General features: G+C 47.6%; 1 protein-coding gene across 4 annotated transcripts in view; it reads right to left on the reverse strand.

The window, feature by feature from the left end:
• The window catches only part of LOC119979037 (neuron navigator 1-like), an 806,372-nt gene that overhangs the window by 429,051 nt on the left and 358,246 nt on the right, over positions 1-19,075 (reverse strand). For all 4 annotated transcript variants that reach the window (XM_038821010.1, XM_038821009.1, XM_038821014.1 and 1 more), the window contains one exon: positions 5,161-5,263. In XM_038821010.1, the coding sequence (XP_038676938.1) occupies positions 5,161-5,263 (103 nt within the window). The remainder of the gene's footprint in view (positions 1-5,160; positions 5,264-19,075) is intronic.

Consider the following 19,075-nt stretch of genomic DNA (forward strand, 5'->3'; position numbering starts at 1 on the left):
GGGCAGCTCTTATGCCTTTGTGCAATGTGCATTAGTTAACCTCTTACCTCTTCTCCAATTCTGTGGAGTTAATCCTGCTTTTCTAGCTGGTGAACCTAGTAATCTATTAAAAATAGGAGAGTCCGTGGCCATGCTGTGGATTTCCTGGCGGTGAGGGATGCCTTTAACGGGAAACCCCATTGACAATGGCAGGTTGAGAAGATCCCGCCACCAGCCAATGACAGGCTACCTCAACTGCTGCAAAACACACAGCAAACTGCAGAAAATCCCGTCCATGATCTATGATCACAGTCAGAGACACACATAATAACAAGGTGACAACAAGTAAATATAGCAATATGGCAGCTTTGAATTAACCAAATAGAGAATAAATCAATTCGGCACATGCATTTTCCAAAGACAAACAGACAGTTCTTCATTGCTTCCCAAGTGGATTTACTGACAAACAGTGAACATTTCACCATTGTTGTGTGAAGGTTTTTTAAAGCTTAAGGAAATTAAATATGCCAGGAATTTCAGGTGGCGGCATATAAGAGGAGGCCGCACATTGGGGTGCTCCCGCCAGAGTCCTTGGTTTTTGGCCTTTTTCACCTGTTTTTTGTGGAGAACTCACATGGAAAACTGTCCCAATTGAAAGTTGGTTACTAGAATATGTCTAAGGACAAAAGGAATATTTTGAAGAAGGGCGAGAGTGTTTCCGCCGGCAGGGTAGAATTCAGTGAGGAGGGCTGTGGGAGGAAAGATGCCAGCGGTGGGCTCCGGGTGGGGCTGCTTTAGTAATGATGGATTCGCTGGCGGAAGTGATGGTGGCTGAGATTGAAACTCAGTTCAGTAAACGTTTTGAGCGGCTTGGGAGGGAAATGCTGGACGGTTTAAGGCGTTCGGTGGAGGACTCGTTGGACCTGATAAAGGAAGAGGTTGGAAGCACATTGGAGACTGTGCGGGAGCATGGCGAGGTGTTGAAGGGGGTGGAGGTGGCTCTGTTGAGGTACAGTGACCAGCTCGCATTTCTGGAGGTCGAGCTGTTGAAGGTGCAAGACAGGAATAAAGGGACTGACAACAAAGGTCAAGGACCTGGAAAACTGGTCCCGACGGCTGAATTTGCGGATCGTCAGCTGCCTGAGGGTGTGGAGGGCCCGGTACTGATGGAATACTTTTCAACAATATTTGGGAAAATGTTGGGGGAGGGAGCTGAATCTTCCCCCATCAAGCTGGATAAGGCACATTGGTCGCTCTTGCCAATGCCAACGGCTAACGGGCTACCTAGAGATGTGATAATCTGCTTTCACAGCTACCAGATGAAGGAGATGTTGCTGCAATGGGCTAAGCAGAACCATGAGGTGAGGTGGGAAGGTAGTGGTATTTGGATATACCAGGATGTCACGGTGGAGCTGGTGAGAAGGCGGGGGGCATTCAATAGCACAAAGGCAGCTCTCTACAAAAGCGGAGTGCATTTTGGAGTGGTCTACCCAGCAGAGGGTCACGCACAACTCTAGGGATCACTTCTTTGAGATGGCGAAGTCGTTCATGAAGGCAGAGGAACTTGGACAGAACTCAAAATGGTGGAAGTGGGATTTCTTTTAGAAAGGGTTATGTGTCTTGTATTTTTGTTATTTTATTTGTGTTTTGTTATTTATTTTGTACTATGGTATTGTGAATTGTTAATTGAAAAGTATTTTGGGAGTATTCATAGAAAATGAGGTTGCTTCTCTCCTTTGTCTTTTGTTGTTTTAGGGGTTGGTATGGGTATATGAAAATGGAATGTAAGGGCGGTGTGGAATAGGCTTTCAAGGTACAAGGTGGGTGTAGAGGGTTTTTGTTGGTTATTAAGTGAGGCGAACTCTTGCAAAGGTGCTACCCTGCTGGTAAACTGCAGATCGCTCATGAACAGGACTATGGTGAGGGAGGGGTTGCTGCCTGCCAATCCTGTTTGTGCAGGTTTTGGTGCGCAGAGAAGGTGTGAATGGTGGGAGGATGGGGATGATGGAGAAAGTAGTAGTTTCCAGAGGAAGCAATTCAGGGTTTTTTGAGGTAGGGGATGGAGGGAGGGGTAGGTTGCTGGCAGTGACTGAGGTGTGTTCTTTGTCCCATCTGATGGGTGGGGCTAGGTGCCAGCTTGGATGTGGTCTTGCGTGGGTTTCCTCCGGGTGCTCCAGTTTCCTCCCACATCCCGAAAGATGCGCTGTTAGGTGATTTGGACATTCTGAATTCTCCCTCATTGTACCCAAACAGGCACCGAAGTGTGGTGACTGGGGGCTTTTCACTTCATTGCAGTGTAAATGTAAGCCTACTTGTGACAAGATTGAATGTCGATGCTAAGATCCTGGTGAAGGTGCTGGTGCTCAGATTGGAGGAATGCCTCCCGAGCATTGTTGGGGTGGATCAAACAGGTTTTGTGAAGGGTAGGTAGTTGTCCACTAATGTGCAGCGTCTGTTAACTGTGGTTCTTTCCCCGCCGGAGGAGGTGTTGCAGGAGGTCATTGTGGAGCTGGATGCAGAAAACACCTTCGACAGGGTAAAGTGGAACTATTTGTGTGCGCTGTTGGCGAGGTTTGGGATTGGGCCCAGGTTTGTGTCGTGGGTGAAGTTGTTGTACAGGGAACCTAACGTTGTGTTTGCACAAATAGTATGAGGTGAACAAGGTTGGTGTGCCCTCTGTCGCCTCTCTTATTTGCGTTGTTGATTGTGCCTTTAGCAATCGCATTGAAGAATTTGGGGGGTGGCAGGGGATAGTGATGGGGAGGGGGGTGGGGTGGTGGGGGAGGGGAGATGGAGCACAGCGTGTCCCTGTATGCTGATGACTTATTACTGTACATCATAGAATTTACAGTGCAGTAGGAGGCCATTCGGCCCATTGACTCTGCACCAGCCCTTGGAAAGAGCACCTTATTAAGCCCACACCTCCACCCTGTCCCCGTAACCTAGTAACCCCACCTAACATTTTGGACACTAAGGGGCAATTTAGCATGGCCAATCCATCCAACCTGCATATCTTTGGACTGTGTGAGGAAACCAGTGCACCCGGAGGAAACCCACGCAGACACGGGGAGGAAGTGCAAACTCCCCACAATCACCCAAGGTTGGAATTGGACCCGGGACCCTGGCACTGTGAGGCAGTACTGCTAACTACCGTGCCACTGTGCCGCCTCTCGCTTGAGGTTCATTCTGACTGTAATTGTCCTCCCCACTCTGTACATACGGGTGCAGGTAACGTGGGATTGGACTCGCTACAAAAATTAAACTATACAAGTCTGGTGGGTAGGGTTAAGGCTGACCTACAGAGGTGGCATAGCCTCCCTCTGTCCTTGGCAGGCTGAGTGCAGGCTGCAAGGTGAACATTCTTCCACGGTACCTGTTCCTATTCCAATGGTTGCCGTTTGATTTTGCCAAAAGCGGTTTTTTGTGGTAATAGAGAGACTGATTTTGTCCTTTATTTGGGTAGGTAAGGTTGCTAGGATTCGGCACACAGTCCTGCAGAAGGACTGGCAATCTGGGGCTCGTTGCCAAGCCTGATCTTTTATTATTGGGTCGCGAATGTGGAGAAGGTGTTGAACTGTTATGGGGACCAGGAGGCAATTTGGGTGAGGTTGGAATTGGGTTCATGTCGGGGATCGGGGTTGCGGGTGCTAGGGACTGCCCTGCTTGCATTCTCTCCAGGAAAGTTTTTGGGTAACCCAGTGGTGGTCGCGATGTTGAAAATATGGCGGCTATTCCGGCAGCATTTAAAATTATGTAGGATGTCAAAGCTGGCGCCGATCTATCAGAACCACATGTTTGAGCCGGCATGATTGGATGCCAGGTAAAGGCTGGGAGAATAAGGGGGTGGAAGGTTTTGGGGGACTTGTACCTGGAGGGGCGATTTGCAAGTCTAGAGGAGCTATCAGGAAATTTGACCTTTCACAGTCGGAGGACTTTTGGTATCTGCAGGTGAGGAACTTTGTGAGGAAGGTCTTCTCGTCATTTCTGGTAGTGCCATCTGTCTCATTGTTGCAGAGGGTTCTCATAGATCATAGAATTTACAGTGCAGAAGGAGGCCATACGGCCCATCGAGTCTGCACTGGCTCTTGGAAAGAGCACCCTACCCAAGGTCAACACCTCCGACCTATCCCCATAACGTAGTAACCCCACCCAACACTAAGGGCAATTTTGGAAACTAAGGGCAATTTATTATCGCCAATCGACCTAACCTGCACATTTTTGGACTGTGGGAGGAAACCGGAGCACCCGGAGGAAACCCACGCACACACGGGGAGGATGTGCAGACTCTGCACAGACATGACCCTAGCCGGAATCGAACCTGGGACCCTGGAGCTGTGAAGCAATTGTGCTATCCACAATGCTACCATGCTGCCCACGGGGATGGAGGATGGGAGCACCTCAGGAATTTACGGGAGGAAAATGGCAGAGGGTACTGCATCCCAAGGTCAAATCGGGGAGGGAGAGGAATCGGGGATGGAATTAGATAGAATGTACAGTGCAAAAGAAGGCCCATCAACTCTGCACTGGCCCTTGGAAAGAGCACCCTACATCAGCCCACCCTATCCCTGTAACCCAGTAACCCCAGCTAAGATACAATTAACCATTATTTTTTGGACACTGAGCAATTTATCATGGCCAATCTACCTAACCTGCACATCTTTCGACTGTGGGAGGAAACTGGAGCACCCGGAGGAAACCCATGCTGACATGGGGAGAATATGCAGATTCCGCACAATGACCCGAGCCAGGAATCGAGCATAGAGGTATGAAAGATGGTGTCCTTTCATTATGTTTTATAAAGAGCCAATCACCATCAGCTGTTGGGGGAGGGGGTTAGTGTCTTTGTTTAAGGGTGTGTTTTCTTTAGTTTATTGCTCTGTATTCATTAAAAATGTTCAATAAAAATATTTTTTAAAAAAGGAAATAAAATATGCCTTGGTCTCTCATCATCCAGTATGTGGTCATGCATGATTTGGGATTGAAATATCTGAAGGAAACATGTGTTATGAAAATAAACTTTGGCAAATATTTACCTTGACCCTCTGGTAATATAGTACCAATTTGTAAGCGTTACTAACCTTGGTGAGGAAGTCAAAAATAAGTACAATCAGACAGCAACACACACAACACAATTTTCTTTTTTTTTGATAACATATTTGTCAAGACAAATTTAACACATACCTGTGGGTTATCTGAGATCCCCTCAGGCTAGACATGGTGTCTTCCAGGTTCTGGCGAAGATCTACAATATTCTGAACAGTTCTTTTTCTCTGTGTCTCTGGATCTTTTAATCGAAAGAAGGAGAATGAAATGATTACACAAATTTATTCACTTGTTTCCTTGTTTTCCAATACTTCTGCAATTGGTCAAGATTAACCAAACATTATAATTTATTTCTGGCTAATGCATTTCAGGTGTATACAAGAAAGCAAATAAGGTATTTCATTGAGGTATTGGGGATAAAGAAACAATAAAACCTTTCAGAAGGTGTACATAAGCTGACCAAATTATCTGCCCCCCCTCTTCATGTCCTGAGGAAGTCTTGTGGCAACATGGGTAACATCCCTGCCTCTGAGCCAAAAGCTCCGGGTTCGAATCCCACTCTAACACTTCTATTTTAATGGCCAAGGAACGTGTGTTCATGCCACGACCAACAGGTCGAGTACCAAGCTGAAAAATTCTTCCAACACACCAACGGCAGGTGCTCGGAGTGGGAGAAACTCCTAGTCAGCCTTGCTTGGTGTGGAGTGTCAACGGTCAAGTTAGAAAACTCTGTTGATGGCTAGCGACCTATTACAGGTAAAAACCTATCGTGAGAACAGATGAAATTCTGCCTTGTGCGCCACTATGTGTGCCAAGTGAAACAACAGTATCTTCACACTCCCCGGGCAGGATTCTCCGAGCCCTGGGCCGGAGATCGACGCAACCACGCCACGCCACCCCGATGCAGACACGTGATTCTCCGAGGAGCGGAGAATTGGTGCCATTTGCGCCGGCGCGTTTGGCGCAGCGTCGGTCGCGGGCTGCTGTCCGCAGCCGGGCCGCCGATTCTCCAGCCTTGATGGGCTGAACGGCCGCGCGGAAACGGCAGAGTCCTGCCGGCGCCGTCCATGCCTGCTTGCAGCCGATGGGAACTCTGCGCATAGGGTCGGGGGGTGGCCTGTCGGGGGGCTCTCCTTCACTGGAGGGGGCTCCGATGGGGTCTGACCTGCGATCGGGGGCCCACCAATCGGCGGGCCAGCCTCTCCAGCCCCAGCCCTATTTTGTTACGTGGCTGGCCCGTGAACCCCATCACCATGTTGCGTCGGGGCCGGCACGATGAGTAAGTCCCCCGCGCATGCGCGGGTTGGCGCGGCGCTCAGTTGGCACCGGGAAGGGAGGCTGGAGCGGCCCCCTATAGGGGCCAGAATCGGTAGTGCCCGCGCCCATTTCGCACCGTCGTGAAATGCGACGCTGTTCACGACAGCGCGGCCACTACGCCTCCATTTTGGAGAATCCTGCCCCCCCCCATGTCTGAAAAGAAACTTGTAATTAAAGTCAAGACTGAATGGAACAGAATTGATACAATGAACAGCAATTGAAAATGAGTTCCATTTTAAATGAGCATTGTTATTGCCGACATATTAAATTTAACAGATCAAATATTTTGGAAATTTCAGTAGATTTTAACAACAAACACAAAAGAAAACCGAAGGTTACAGGCTGGTAGATTTAAAGCTCAGATGAGGAGGCACTATTTCTCGCAGAGGATGGTGAATTTGTGGGATTCCCTACCCCATAGTCCGGTGGAGTCCGAATCATTAAATGGTTTCAGGAGGGAGATAGATATATTTCTGACTTTTTAAAATGGGCTAAAGGGATATGGGGAGATAGTAGGGAGTTGGATTTGAGGTAAGGAAGAGTTCAGATTCAATGGCGGAGCAGGCTTGAAGGGTTGAAGTGCCTACTTCTGCTCCTAATTCCTATGTTCCTAAGTTTCTGCTTTATTCTCTGTGTATATAAATTAAGGAGTGGTTCATGATTTTGCTTCACAATCTTCACACTAAGAAACACGCTGTAAATATGGGAGTAAATCAGGCTAGTAGCCAAAGGTGCCAAGGTCTCCACTCCGTGCCAGATGGTTGGGAAGGTTGAAGCCAAAGGCTGCCTGCCATATCAATTTAGTGTGGGCTGTTACCAATCGGATCTCTGGCAGGAACACAGCATGAAACTCAATGGGAGGAAAAACTGACATCACTTTACCCCACTTAAATTCCAGCCCCACTAGAGTGCTGCAGTTACTTGAAACCCCACACTCAGCGAGATCCCTGGAGCTGGTTGTGTGATGCAGAGTGCAATCAAATGTTGCGTACTGATGGTAAAATGTCATCAAGAAATATTGCTTGCATGTATTATAACAATTGAATCAGATGATATATTACACAACAGGGATAAAGACAAAATGTCATGATTAGAAACCAGTTTAATTTTCATATTTTTCAAAAATCAAATGGAGGCTACTTAAGGAGGGATTTTAAATACTAAGAATATATGACGTTCCAAGCACAGATTCAAAATAATGAATAACAGCAATGATGCCTATTTTGATGATCTTGTGAAAGTTTGCTTGAACAGCAATAGGTAACGTGGTTTCTGGAAGTCATGTCTTTGAAAGATGAGAGGGCGAGGGAGCTGAATTTGTTTTTACAATTGATGCTGAACACTCTCCGGATTTATGATTGTAATTCTACTAATGGAGATTCAGCTTCCCAGGAGATTTAGTAGCTCTCTAAAGGCAACAAACTCAATAATGTCCTCTGCTGTATTTTAAGCAAAATTAAAGGAAAGGATGAAATTGTACAAAGTACCTCAACTGTAATTCACTATTAATGTGGCAATTAATTATCAAGAATTACATAATATGCTTTAATTGTTATAAACAGCATTATACATGAGCACTGCACATGCCACTCGTTTTAACTGCCATTTGAAAAGCATTTCCAATGTGGTTTTGTACCCAGTAAATGAGGGACAGACAGTTGATGTATTCAATATTCTGACCTACTATCTCAAATAAAAATAGATGAAATAAGCACTTTCAGCCAATTTTACTCCTCTAATTTAGAGTTGATCAGGATATAATATCGGACATTTACCATGCATCACTGCAGTTCAGTTTATATACTAATTGTTGTGATGTACCTTTCATGGATACATGTCATCATTTTAAGGTAAGTGAGTCATGTGATGCAGCCTCAGTTTCAATTCGGCTTGGAGCAGAACACAGCTCTGCAGTTCCTCCTCAGGCTTTCTGTCCATGTATATATCTAGAATTAATAAATGAACCCACAGTGTGTTTGCACTGTCCTTTCTGTGAAATTGGTGCCTTTATTTCACTATAGCAGTCACAACATTAACATGACAACGTTTTCAATATTTGTCTTTTTTAATTGTCTACTTTTGTCAAAAGGAGTAGGATTCATGGGGAAGTGCAAGTGTATTTATTCATTTAGGCATTCATTAAGCATACCAAAGATTGAAGCAATAGTCAGATACAGGCACTTTCTCAACTGAAAATACATGGACTTGATTTGAATCCAGGAGGGCTCCCACAACTACATCTGTCTGACTTTTCTCATTGTTTAGCAGCCATCCTAATAGCCATAGAAGTGCTCATTTGATCAATGGAGTGGGCCTGGTGTTATGACCTCCTGGGAAGTAAGGGAGTGTGCACCATCCGATTCCAATTAAATCATAACGAGTAAGAACTCCCCTACTAATTGGGGGGGGAGGGGCGGGGGGGGTGGTGGAGTTTCCCCTCAGTCGGTAAGACTGCACAGTATAAAAATAAGAGCCGGGCCGGGATTCTCCCTGACCTGGCGGGGCGGGGTGTCCCGGCGTGATGGAGTGGCGTAAACCACTCTGGCATCGGGCTGCCCCAAAGGTGTGGAAGTCTCTGCACATTTCGAAGCCAAGCCCTCACCTTGAGGGGCTAGGCCCGCGCTGGAGTGGTTGGTGCTCTGCTGGCTGGCGTGGTCGTCCTTTCGCGCCATGCTAGCCGGGGCCAAAATGACTTCGCCGGCCGGCGTAAGTCCGCGCATGTGCCGGAGCGTCAGTGGGTACTGACGTCATCCCCGTGCATGCACAGGGGAGGGGGTCACTTCCGCCTCCGCCATGGTGAAGACCAATGCGAAGGCAGAAGGAAAAGGGTGCCCCCATGGCACAGGCCCGCCCGCCGATCAGTGGGCCCCAAATGGGGGCCAGGCCACCGTGGGGGCACCCCCCCGGGGTCAGATCGCCCCCCCCCACAGGACCCCAGAGCCTGCCCGCGTTGCCTGCTCCCGCCAGTAAGGTAGGTGGTTTGATCCACACCGGCGGGAGAGGGTTGACAGCGGCAGGACTTCGGCCCATCGCGGGCCGGAGAATCGCCGGGGTGGGGCCGCCGACCGGTGCGGCGCGATTCCCGCCCCCGCTGAATCTCTGGTGGCGAAAATTCGGGACACGGCGGGGTGGGATTGACGCCGGCCCCCAGCGATTCTCCGACCCGGCGGGGGGTCGGAGAATCCCGTCTCCTGGGTGGAGGGTGATGCTTTGGGGCATGAGATTTTTGTAGTGTATCTGAATAAACCGCTTTTTTTGCATCCTATGAGTGTCTCTCGCCTGTTGGATTCTACACCGACTGTACTTCATGCTGAATTGTTGGCATCTTTTTCCTGTGAGCATGATATGGATTTTCCAGTTTGGATGTCAGGCCAGGTAGGGGATGGAAACATTGGGCTGGCGGACGGATGACATGGTGAAACTTTTTCATAATATAAGTGGATTAACTTGATGTAGGAATGCCACTGTTTGTAAATTCACTATTAGCTAAGTGGCAAATTCAATGGTGCCTGCTTTTTTTTCACTCTTGTATCCCTTTCCCTTCAACTGCAGCGCAACGCAAACAAATGTGCTGAATCGTCAGACCCCCATATTTAGTGCAGCTTCAGTAAATGTGTTGTTCAAGAAAGTACAACAATGAAAGATTTCTCATATTTGAGGATATTGTGACACCAAAGGCACTGGTCGCCTCCTGCATGCAGGTGGATGATATAAAATGTTGAAGAGCTAACCCTTCATTCAAATACAGCACAAAACACTCAAAACAGTGAGCAGCAAGTGAGGACGTTTATAGACCTCACTAGGTTAACTATTATAGACCACATGGCTATAGTGAGTGGGGGGGGGGAAGGGGAAGGTATGAAGTGTATACTCAAGGTGATTTAGTCATCATGGTGTGTGGAGGCAGGCTTGACAGATCAGCTGGTCTTTTCCTGCCCATCAATTTTGTATGTTTGGGCACCTTTGTATTAATTGGCTTCCATGAGCAGCACGGTAGCATAGTGGTTAGCATTATGGCTTCACAGTGACAGGATTTCAGGTTCGATTCCCGGTTTGGGTCACTGTCTGTGCGGGGACTATAAGTTCTTCCCATGTCTGTGTGTGTTTACTCTGGATGCTCTGGTTTCCATGTTGCAAATGACATGGGGCGGAATTCTCCGTCATCTAGCCGCTAGGAGCAGCAATTTTCCCCCAACCCACACGGTACTGGAGTGCTTCACGCAGCTCCAGCTGCCGATACGGGCCCCAGCAAGACAGGCGTGGGTCCGTGACGGTCCTCTCGCAACATGGCGGAGACTGACAGGGACCCGGTGCAGAGGAACATAGCGCCCCCCCCCCCTCGGAATTAGCCCGCCCGCCAATCGGTAGCCCCCGATCGCGGGCCTGGCCACCGTGGAAGCTCCCCCTGGAGTCAGATCCCCCTCCCCCCCCCCTTCCCCCCACCCCCAGGACGTCCCCCGCAGCCAGAATGGCGAGGTCCCACCGGGTAGGACCACACGCGAACGACACCGGCAGGCGCAATGCCTGCTGAGTGTGGAGAATCGCCGGGGCGGCCTGACCAGCGCCATGCCGATTGCGCCGCCGATTCTCTGGTGGCCGGACAATCAGTGGCCCGGCGTGGCGGTATTCGTGCCCCCCCCCCCAGCGATTCTCCAACCCAGCGCAGGATCGGAGACTCCCGCCCATGCTGTTCGATAATTTAGACATTTTTAATTCTTCCTCTGTGCACCCGAACAGGCGCCGGAATGTGGCAACTAGGAGCTTTTCACAGTAACTTCATTGCAGTATTAATGTAAGCTGACTTGTGACAATAAAGATTCTTATTCTTGTAAAGTATGCATGGCACAGAATGATAATCTTACACTTCTGTACTCCTGTTCTGCTGTCTCACTTTCTGGGAGAGCAAACGTTTGGGCATGATTTTACATGAATGATGGATAAAATGAAAAATAATATATGTGTGGGCTTAATTAGATGTTTAGCCCCTGGGTGACGCTCCACACTGTGGGGAGCAGAGGCCAGAAATGATCGTCAAAGGTTCCCCATATTGCCGATCCCAATCTATTTAAAACTGGTGCTGGTTGGTTGATCCAATTCACTCATGCCACTCTTTGTATTCTCTTAAGTGAGGTAGCTGTTTGCTGGCCCAAGGATTTCATTGATCATTTCCCGATGTCCTTTGTGTTTCACAATTACAGCCATTCATGCCTCATTAAAGCTGCATCTTACACGCCATCTGTGATTTTAGGTGGATGGACTGTTATTGATCGCTGCTAGATAACACCTATAAGAATTCAATTGGTCAGCCTCGTCTATCTGCTAAAAGCAAATTACTGAGGATGCTGGAATCAGAAACAAAATCAGAAAATGCTGGACCATCTCAGAAGGTCTGACAGCATCTGTGGAGAGAGAATGGAACTAGTGTTTCGAGTCTGGATGAATCATCAAAGTTTTGATAAAGAATCACCCAGTCTCGAAATGTTAGCTCACTTCTCTCTCCACAGATCCGGTCATACCTGCTGAGATGGTGCAGCATTTTCCATTTTTGTTCTTTATCTGCTCGTTCTCTATCCTCCCAGGTAGCAGGGTGATGCCAGAGAACTGGGAGTTGTAAATGTTGCACCCTTATTCCAGAAAAGGATAAATCTGCCAGCTATAGACCACTCAGTTTAAGGTTGGTGGTGGGGATTTTTATTTTAGGAACAATAATCTAGAAGACAATTAAAGGACACTTAGACCCTGTGTCTGCATGGGCCTCAACCCCCACAACCTAAAGATGTGCAGGGTACACGGATTGGCTGCACTAAATTGCTCCTTAATTGGGAAAAAAAAAGAATTGGGTGCTTTAAATTTTCAATAAAAGGACACTTGGACAAATGTGAATTTAATAAAATATTTGTAACGGTGTTATATTACAGAGATGTAATATATATATATTACTCATTTGTCTTGCCGAGTTGTATTTAAGTTGATGATAAACAGTCGAAGTCTTCCAGTTGATGACAAATTATTTATTGAGTAACAAAATAATATACTTCCGAGTTCATTTACTTTAACACTTTGACTAGTAATAGAATTAACTAAGATTAGATTACATTAACAATTAAATACACTAAACTCTGAGCTGGTCACTTCTATCCTCTAGCTGCAATACACACACACTAACACTAAGAAAGAGCGGGAAGCTCCTTATGTAGTTCATGTTAGTGTTGCCATCTAGTGATCATTTGACAGTACTGACTGCACATTAACTAATCATGTATTAACATATACGGAGATCACTACAAAAGGCAACTTATGTTTGACAAACTTGACTGATCTTCCGGTGCGATGACAGAGATGTTAGATGAGAGCAATGCAGTTAATATAAGGACTAGCAAAAGGTGTTGAATGCAATATTGCATATTAGGCTTGTTAGCAAAATTGAAGTTCAGGGGCCTGATTGTAAGAGGAGCTATGTTTCTCACAGGATCCTCCTCCCCACCCCAATCCCCCCAACTAAAATGTCATTTAAAGGGGTTTGGAGATGCAGAGGAGGTTTCAAGAAGGGGTAGATAGAACACTGGTCCCTGGTCTGCCAGTGGGAGGAAGCTTCTATACTGTGCCTTGTGTCAGCTTAAGCAGGGGGCCTGGGAAACTTCCAGTTGGCATCAAGCAGTCTGCCCTTCTTAGGCCATTAGTGAAACATAATTGGCAACCTGCCACATATTCCAAAAGAGCCTGGAGGTGGAAAAATCCCCCTGGCCTGCAGCAGGAAATTAAAGGCCGCTTCACCTTTACGGCCGTTTAAAATTTTGTACCCATTATTTGTGCAGAGCAAGTAAACAAATTGATTAATAAAACATATGGCATCCTGAGCTTTGTAAATGGAGGCACAGAGTACAAAAGCCAGGAAGTCATAATGAACCTATATAGAATACTTGTTTGGCCTAGTGTACTCCGTCTAATTCTGGGCATCACACTTTGGGAAGGATGTGAAAGTTTTGGCATGGTACAGGAAAGATTTACTAGAATGGTTCCAGAGATGAGGGAGCAACAGTTACTTACATAGGCTAGAGAAGCTGGGATTTTTCTCCTTAAAGTAGATTTAATGGAAGTGTTTAAAATCATGCAGGGTTAGATAGAATACATAAAGTGAATCTACCTAGCCAAGGCTGTAGGGTCAATAGCCAAGAGAGCGGGTTTAAGGAAAGAACAAATTTGACATAAGAAAAGCCTTGTCATGCAAAGGATTTGAAATGTACTGTTGTGTTATGCTGCTTTGGATAACACAGGCTGCTACTTGATGCAGTCTTAACTAAAGGATGCTCCAGACTCTGAAATGAGTTCAACGTGTTTATTGAACTATTAACACAGTTCTCAAATGAGTTCTACTCTCTGCTAATCTAACTGTAGTAACTCAGTCTAAATGTACCAGCTTGCTCTAAGCCATGTGCTGGGGTGTGATGCTACTGATCAACCCTGTCTAACTCTCTGGACGTCTGTCTATGGAAAGAGGCAGGGTGTGAGTGCCTCATCCCTTTTATAGTGTTTATGTTATGCCCCCTTGTGGTGATGCCACCTCTGAGTGTCCTGACTGCCCATTGGTTGTGTCCTATTCTGAGTGTTCATTGGTTGCATAGTTGCATATCATGACAACTCCCCCTTTTTTTTGTAGATGTATATACATGTGAATGTGTCTGTTTCATGTGACTGACTGAGGAATACAGAACAGAACAAACAAAACAAATGCTCATAAGTCCAGTCTCTGAGGCATGTGTCTGATCCTCGTCGACTGCCGGAGAGGTGATGGACAGGATGACGGCGTCTTGATAGGCGAGTGGGAGGCACGACTGGTGGCTTTGTGGTTCGAGGTGTCTGGAGGTGGCAATTCGACGTGTGGAAATGGAGGGGAAAGTGGTTTTGGGCAAGCAACTTTTCACAGTGCCCTTCGATTCCTTCGCACAATGGAGCCATCAGCCATATGTATGACATAGGATCTGGGCACAGCCTGTCGAACAACGACAGCCAGAGCAGACCACCCACCATCCGGTATCTTGATCACTGACCATGTCCGCAGGGGATAGCACGTTCAGATCGGTGGCATGTGCATCATAGCCCTGCTTCTGGCTGTCGCAAAGCTGCTGCATCTTCTGCAGCACCGGGAGGTGATCAAGGTTGGGCAGGTGTATGGCTGGGAGCATCGTCCACAGGTCCCTGTTCATCAGCAGTTGAGCTGGCGACATGTCAGTGGACAAGGGAGTCGCCCAGTATGCAAGTAGTGCAAGGTGTATATCGGAAGCGGAGTCCGAGGCCTTGCGAATGAGCTGCATAACGATGTGGACCACTTTTTCGACTTTGCCATTGGACTGTGGATAGTGTGGACTGAAGGTGACATGCCTCAAATTTTAGCTCTTGGCAAATGTGGACCACTCTCGACTGTGGAAGCACAGGCCATTGTCGCTGATGACGGTGTTCGGGAGGCCATGCCATGAGAATGTCTCTTTACACCCTTTGATGACAGCCCATGAGGTGAGGTCTGGCAGCTTCAGCACCTCAGGATAGTTTGAAAAGTAATCGATGATTAAGATATAGTCGCGAGCATTCGCGTGGAATAGGTCAATGCCAACCTTGGACGACGGAGAGGTCTCTATGTCATGTGGTTGGAGCGTCTCCTTGCTCTGCGCTGGTTGGAACCTCTGACAGGTTTCGCAGTTCAGGACCATATCCGTGATGTCCTGGTTGATGCCGGGCCAGTAGACAGCTTGCCGGGCCCTGCATCTGCACTTTACTATGCCCAGGTGTCCTTCATGAATCTGCCGCCACACTATGCTCTGGAGACGTAGCGGGATGACTATCCTGTCCAGCTTGAACAGGATGCCGTCGATCAGCGTCAGGTCGTTCTTGACGTTGTAGAATTGAGGGCATTGCCCTTTCTGTCAGCCACTGCTGAGGTTATGGATGACTCGCTGCAACAGGGGTCTTTGGCTGTCTCTTCTCGGATGAGAATGATCTTCTCATCTGTTGCTGGGAGAGTGCTTGCACACAGTTGTACCTGCAATTCAATGTGCTGGATGATCTCCGGTGGTTCACTGGGTGAGTTAATGGAGCGGGACAATGCATCGGCGATGATGAGCTCCTTGCCAGGTTGAAATCATACCTCCGGAGTTTGAGCAGACTTCTCTGCAAACAAAGCGTCATGTCGTTCAAGTTCTTTTGGATGATGTGGACCAGAGGCCTATGATCCGTCTCAACAGTAAATGTTGGTAAGCCTTAGACATAATCATGAAATTTAAGGATGTCGGTGAGAAGACCTAAACACTCCTTCTCAATCTGCGCATATCTGGTCTCAGTAGGTGTCATTGCCCGTGACGCGTATGCTACTGGTACCCAGGATGACAGGTCGTCTCTTTGAAGCAACACCGCCCCAATGCCATCCTGACTCGTATCTGTGGATATCTTGGTCTCTCAGTCTGGGTCAAAGAATGCAAGGACGGGTGCAATGGTGAGCTTGGCTTTCAACTCCAGCCACTCCGTTCGGTGCTCTGCCTTCCACTCAAAGGTGGTTGATTTTTTTCACCAGGTTGTGTAGGACCGTGGTGTGTGAGGCAAAATTCAGGATGAACTTGCCAAGGAAATTGACCATTCCCAGGGAGCGCAGTATGGCCTTCTTGTCCTCGGGGACTTTCATTGCCTCGATGGCTTTAATTTTGTCTGTATCCGGGCGCACACCGTGTTGCGCAATCTGATCGTCCAGGAACTTCAGCGTGGATGTCCCAAAACAGCACTTGGACCTGTTTAGTATGAGGCCATGTTCATGTTTGCGTCGGAATACTTTCTTGAGTTGCGACACATGTTCCTCTGGGGTTGTGGACCAGATTATATCGTCAACGTAGACCCAAACCCCTTCTATTCCCTCCAACATCTGTTCCATGATGCGATGGAAAATCTCTGATGCCGAGATGATGCCAAATGGCATTCGGTTGTAGCAGAATCTGCCAAAAGGCGTGTTGAAGGTGCAGAGCCTTCTGCTGGATTCTTCAAGTTGGATTTGCCAAAATCCTTGTGATGCGTCCAATTTTGTGAAGAAGCGCGCATGTGCCATCTCACTCGTGATTTCTTCCCTCTTCAGATGGGGTAATGTTCCCGCATAATGTTTTTGTTTAGATCCTTGGGGTCAATGCAGATGTGTAGGTCCCCCGAAGGTTTCTTTACGCACACCATCGAGCTGACCCAGTCGGTTGGTTCAGTGACCTTGGAAATGATGCCTTTTTGTTGTAGACTCGTGAGCTCTGCCTTCAGGCACTCGCTCAGTGAAGCAGGTTCACGTCATGGTGCATGGACCACTGGCTTGGCATCAGGCTACAGCTTGTACTCGTACGGCAGCGTGCCCATGCTGCTAAATACATCTGGGTACTGGGTTAGGATGTCGTCGATGCTGGCCTGAAGATCCGAATGGGACAGCATCGGGGTGTAGACTCTTTGAATGAGGTTCAGTTGCTTGCAGGGTGCGCACCCAGCAGCGATGCCCTGTCTGGTTTAACAATCTCGAAGCGTAAGCTTGCTTGTGTGTGTTGGCTGGACACCTGCAGATAGCAGGACCCCAGTGCCTTGATTGTGTCTCCATTGTGGGCCAGGAGTTTGAAGGCAGTTGGAAGGATTGTGGGGGGTGTTTATATTCTCTTGAAGTCCACCTGCGAAATCAGGTTGGAGGAGGCGCCTGTGTCCAGTTTGAACTGGATGGGGCAGAGATTGACCTTCACCACTGCATGCCATTCGTCCTCAGAATCCAAGGCCAGGATGGATTGGACTTGCGATGTGTGGCGTACTCGCACTTCATAATAATGCCCACTCGGTAAGTGTTGTCCAGGTATTCATCATCTGGATCTGTCGCACTGCCTGGATCAGAGTCATGCATTCGGTGTTGCACACTTCTGATGCGCCGCTGTCAGAATTGGGAGCGCTGGCTCCTGACTGGTGGTGCAGATCTGCACAGGGCTGCATAGTGGTTTGGTTTCCCACAGTTTGAACAGCGTTTGCCTCTTGCAAGGCAGTTTTTTAAAAAATGGGCGGTGCCGCAGTTCGCACACGTTATGATGTCGGCGTCATGACACTCAGTGCAACATTGCGCATGCGCGGTGCGGTACTCGGACGTCTGCATCTGCACAGTGCGGTTTTCGCCCGCTTCCTATTTCCGATCGCATTGCGCATGCGTCGGGCCCAGGGAAGAGCGGGTGAAATGGCCGCTTTCATCAATGTGGAGGCGCTGTATCCTGGAGATGGCCTGAACACACTCCACCTCGTGGGAGGCTTGTTTTTCACTTTCTGCCGCTTTGTACTGTGAATTGCAATTTTGAGAGTGCTCATGCACAGTACACATTTCAATCGTGACTGGCAGGGTCATGTGCTTGATTTTCAATAATTGCTCTCGCAGAGGATTAGAGTGGCTGATTTGGTCTCTGATCATGGAGTCAGTGATATCACCAAAGTTGCAGGATTGCGCTAGCAGTCTACGATTAGTTCAAAAGGAGTTGAAGTATTTGTCTTTCCCTTGCATCCTCTGCTTGAAGATGTAGCGCTCAAAGATTTTGTTGGTATCCATCTCGCAGTGGCTGTCGAATTTGTCCAGGATGGTTTGGTACTTCGTTTTGTCCTGCCCTTCAGAAAAGTGAAAGGAGTTGAAGATCTCTATCGCATGGTCACCTGCAGTGGTGAGTAGAAGAGCTATCTTCCGAGCATCGGTCGCGCCATTGAGGTCGGATGCTTCCACGTATAGTTGAAATTTCTGCTTGAATAATCGCCAGTTGGCACTAAGATTGCCGGTGGTCCTGAGCTGATGAGGAGCCTGAATCTTGTCCATTGTGCCTGTATTCAGTAGCTGGTTGTCACGGATCTTGCTGAGTTGAACTAAATAGATTGAACAGTCACTCCTGGTATCATGTGTTATGCCGCTTCGGATAACACAGGCTGCTACTTGATGCAGTCTTAACTAAAGGATGCTTTGAGCAGCATGGTGGCATGGGCAGCACGGTGGCATGGGCAGCACGGTGGCACAGTGGTTAGCATTGCTGCCTACAGTGCTGAGGACCCGGGTTCGATTCCCGGCCCTGGGTCACTGTCCATGAGGAGTTTGCACATTCTCCCTGTGTCTGCATGGGTTTCACCCCCACAACCCAAAAGATGTGCAGGATAGGTGGATTGGCCAAGCTAAATTGCCCCTTAATTGGAAAAAATTATTGAGTACTCTAAATTTATTTTAAAAAACTAAAGGATGCTCCAGAGCCTGAAATGAGTTCAACGTGTTTATTGAACTATTAACACATATCATGACATGCACAGCCTGATGCAATAGTGGATACAGATTCTTTGGTAGCTTTCAAAAGGGAATTATCTGAAATCTGAAGTCAAAAACCTTTCTATGGTGAATAAACAATGTAACAGGACCAAGTGCATAGCTTTTCAAAAGAACCAGTCTCAATGGCACAAATGGCCTCGTTCTATAATCTATTGCTCTACAAATCCAAAAGCTTGGCTCAGAAAAAGGATTCAGTTCATATTGGCCTTGGTATCAAAGATATTACCACTTGATGCTTTGCAAACCACTTCACTCAACAAATAGCCACTGTAATGGATGAGAAGAGGAGGAAAGCAACTTAACTCAACAAATGACAGTGGAAGAACCCATCCATTAGCTACCTTATGTGGCTCGGTGTTTGTTCTTTGGCAACTTTCATTGTCCAGGGAAAAGCACATTGTA

Source organism: Scyliorhinus canicula, chromosome 15 (assembly GCF_902713615.1).
Source record: "Scyliorhinus canicula chromosome 15, sScyCan1.1, whole genome shotgun sequence".
Classification (NCBI taxonomy): Eukaryota; Metazoa; Chordata; class Chondrichthyes; order Carcharhiniformes; family Scyliorhinidae; genus Scyliorhinus; species Scyliorhinus canicula.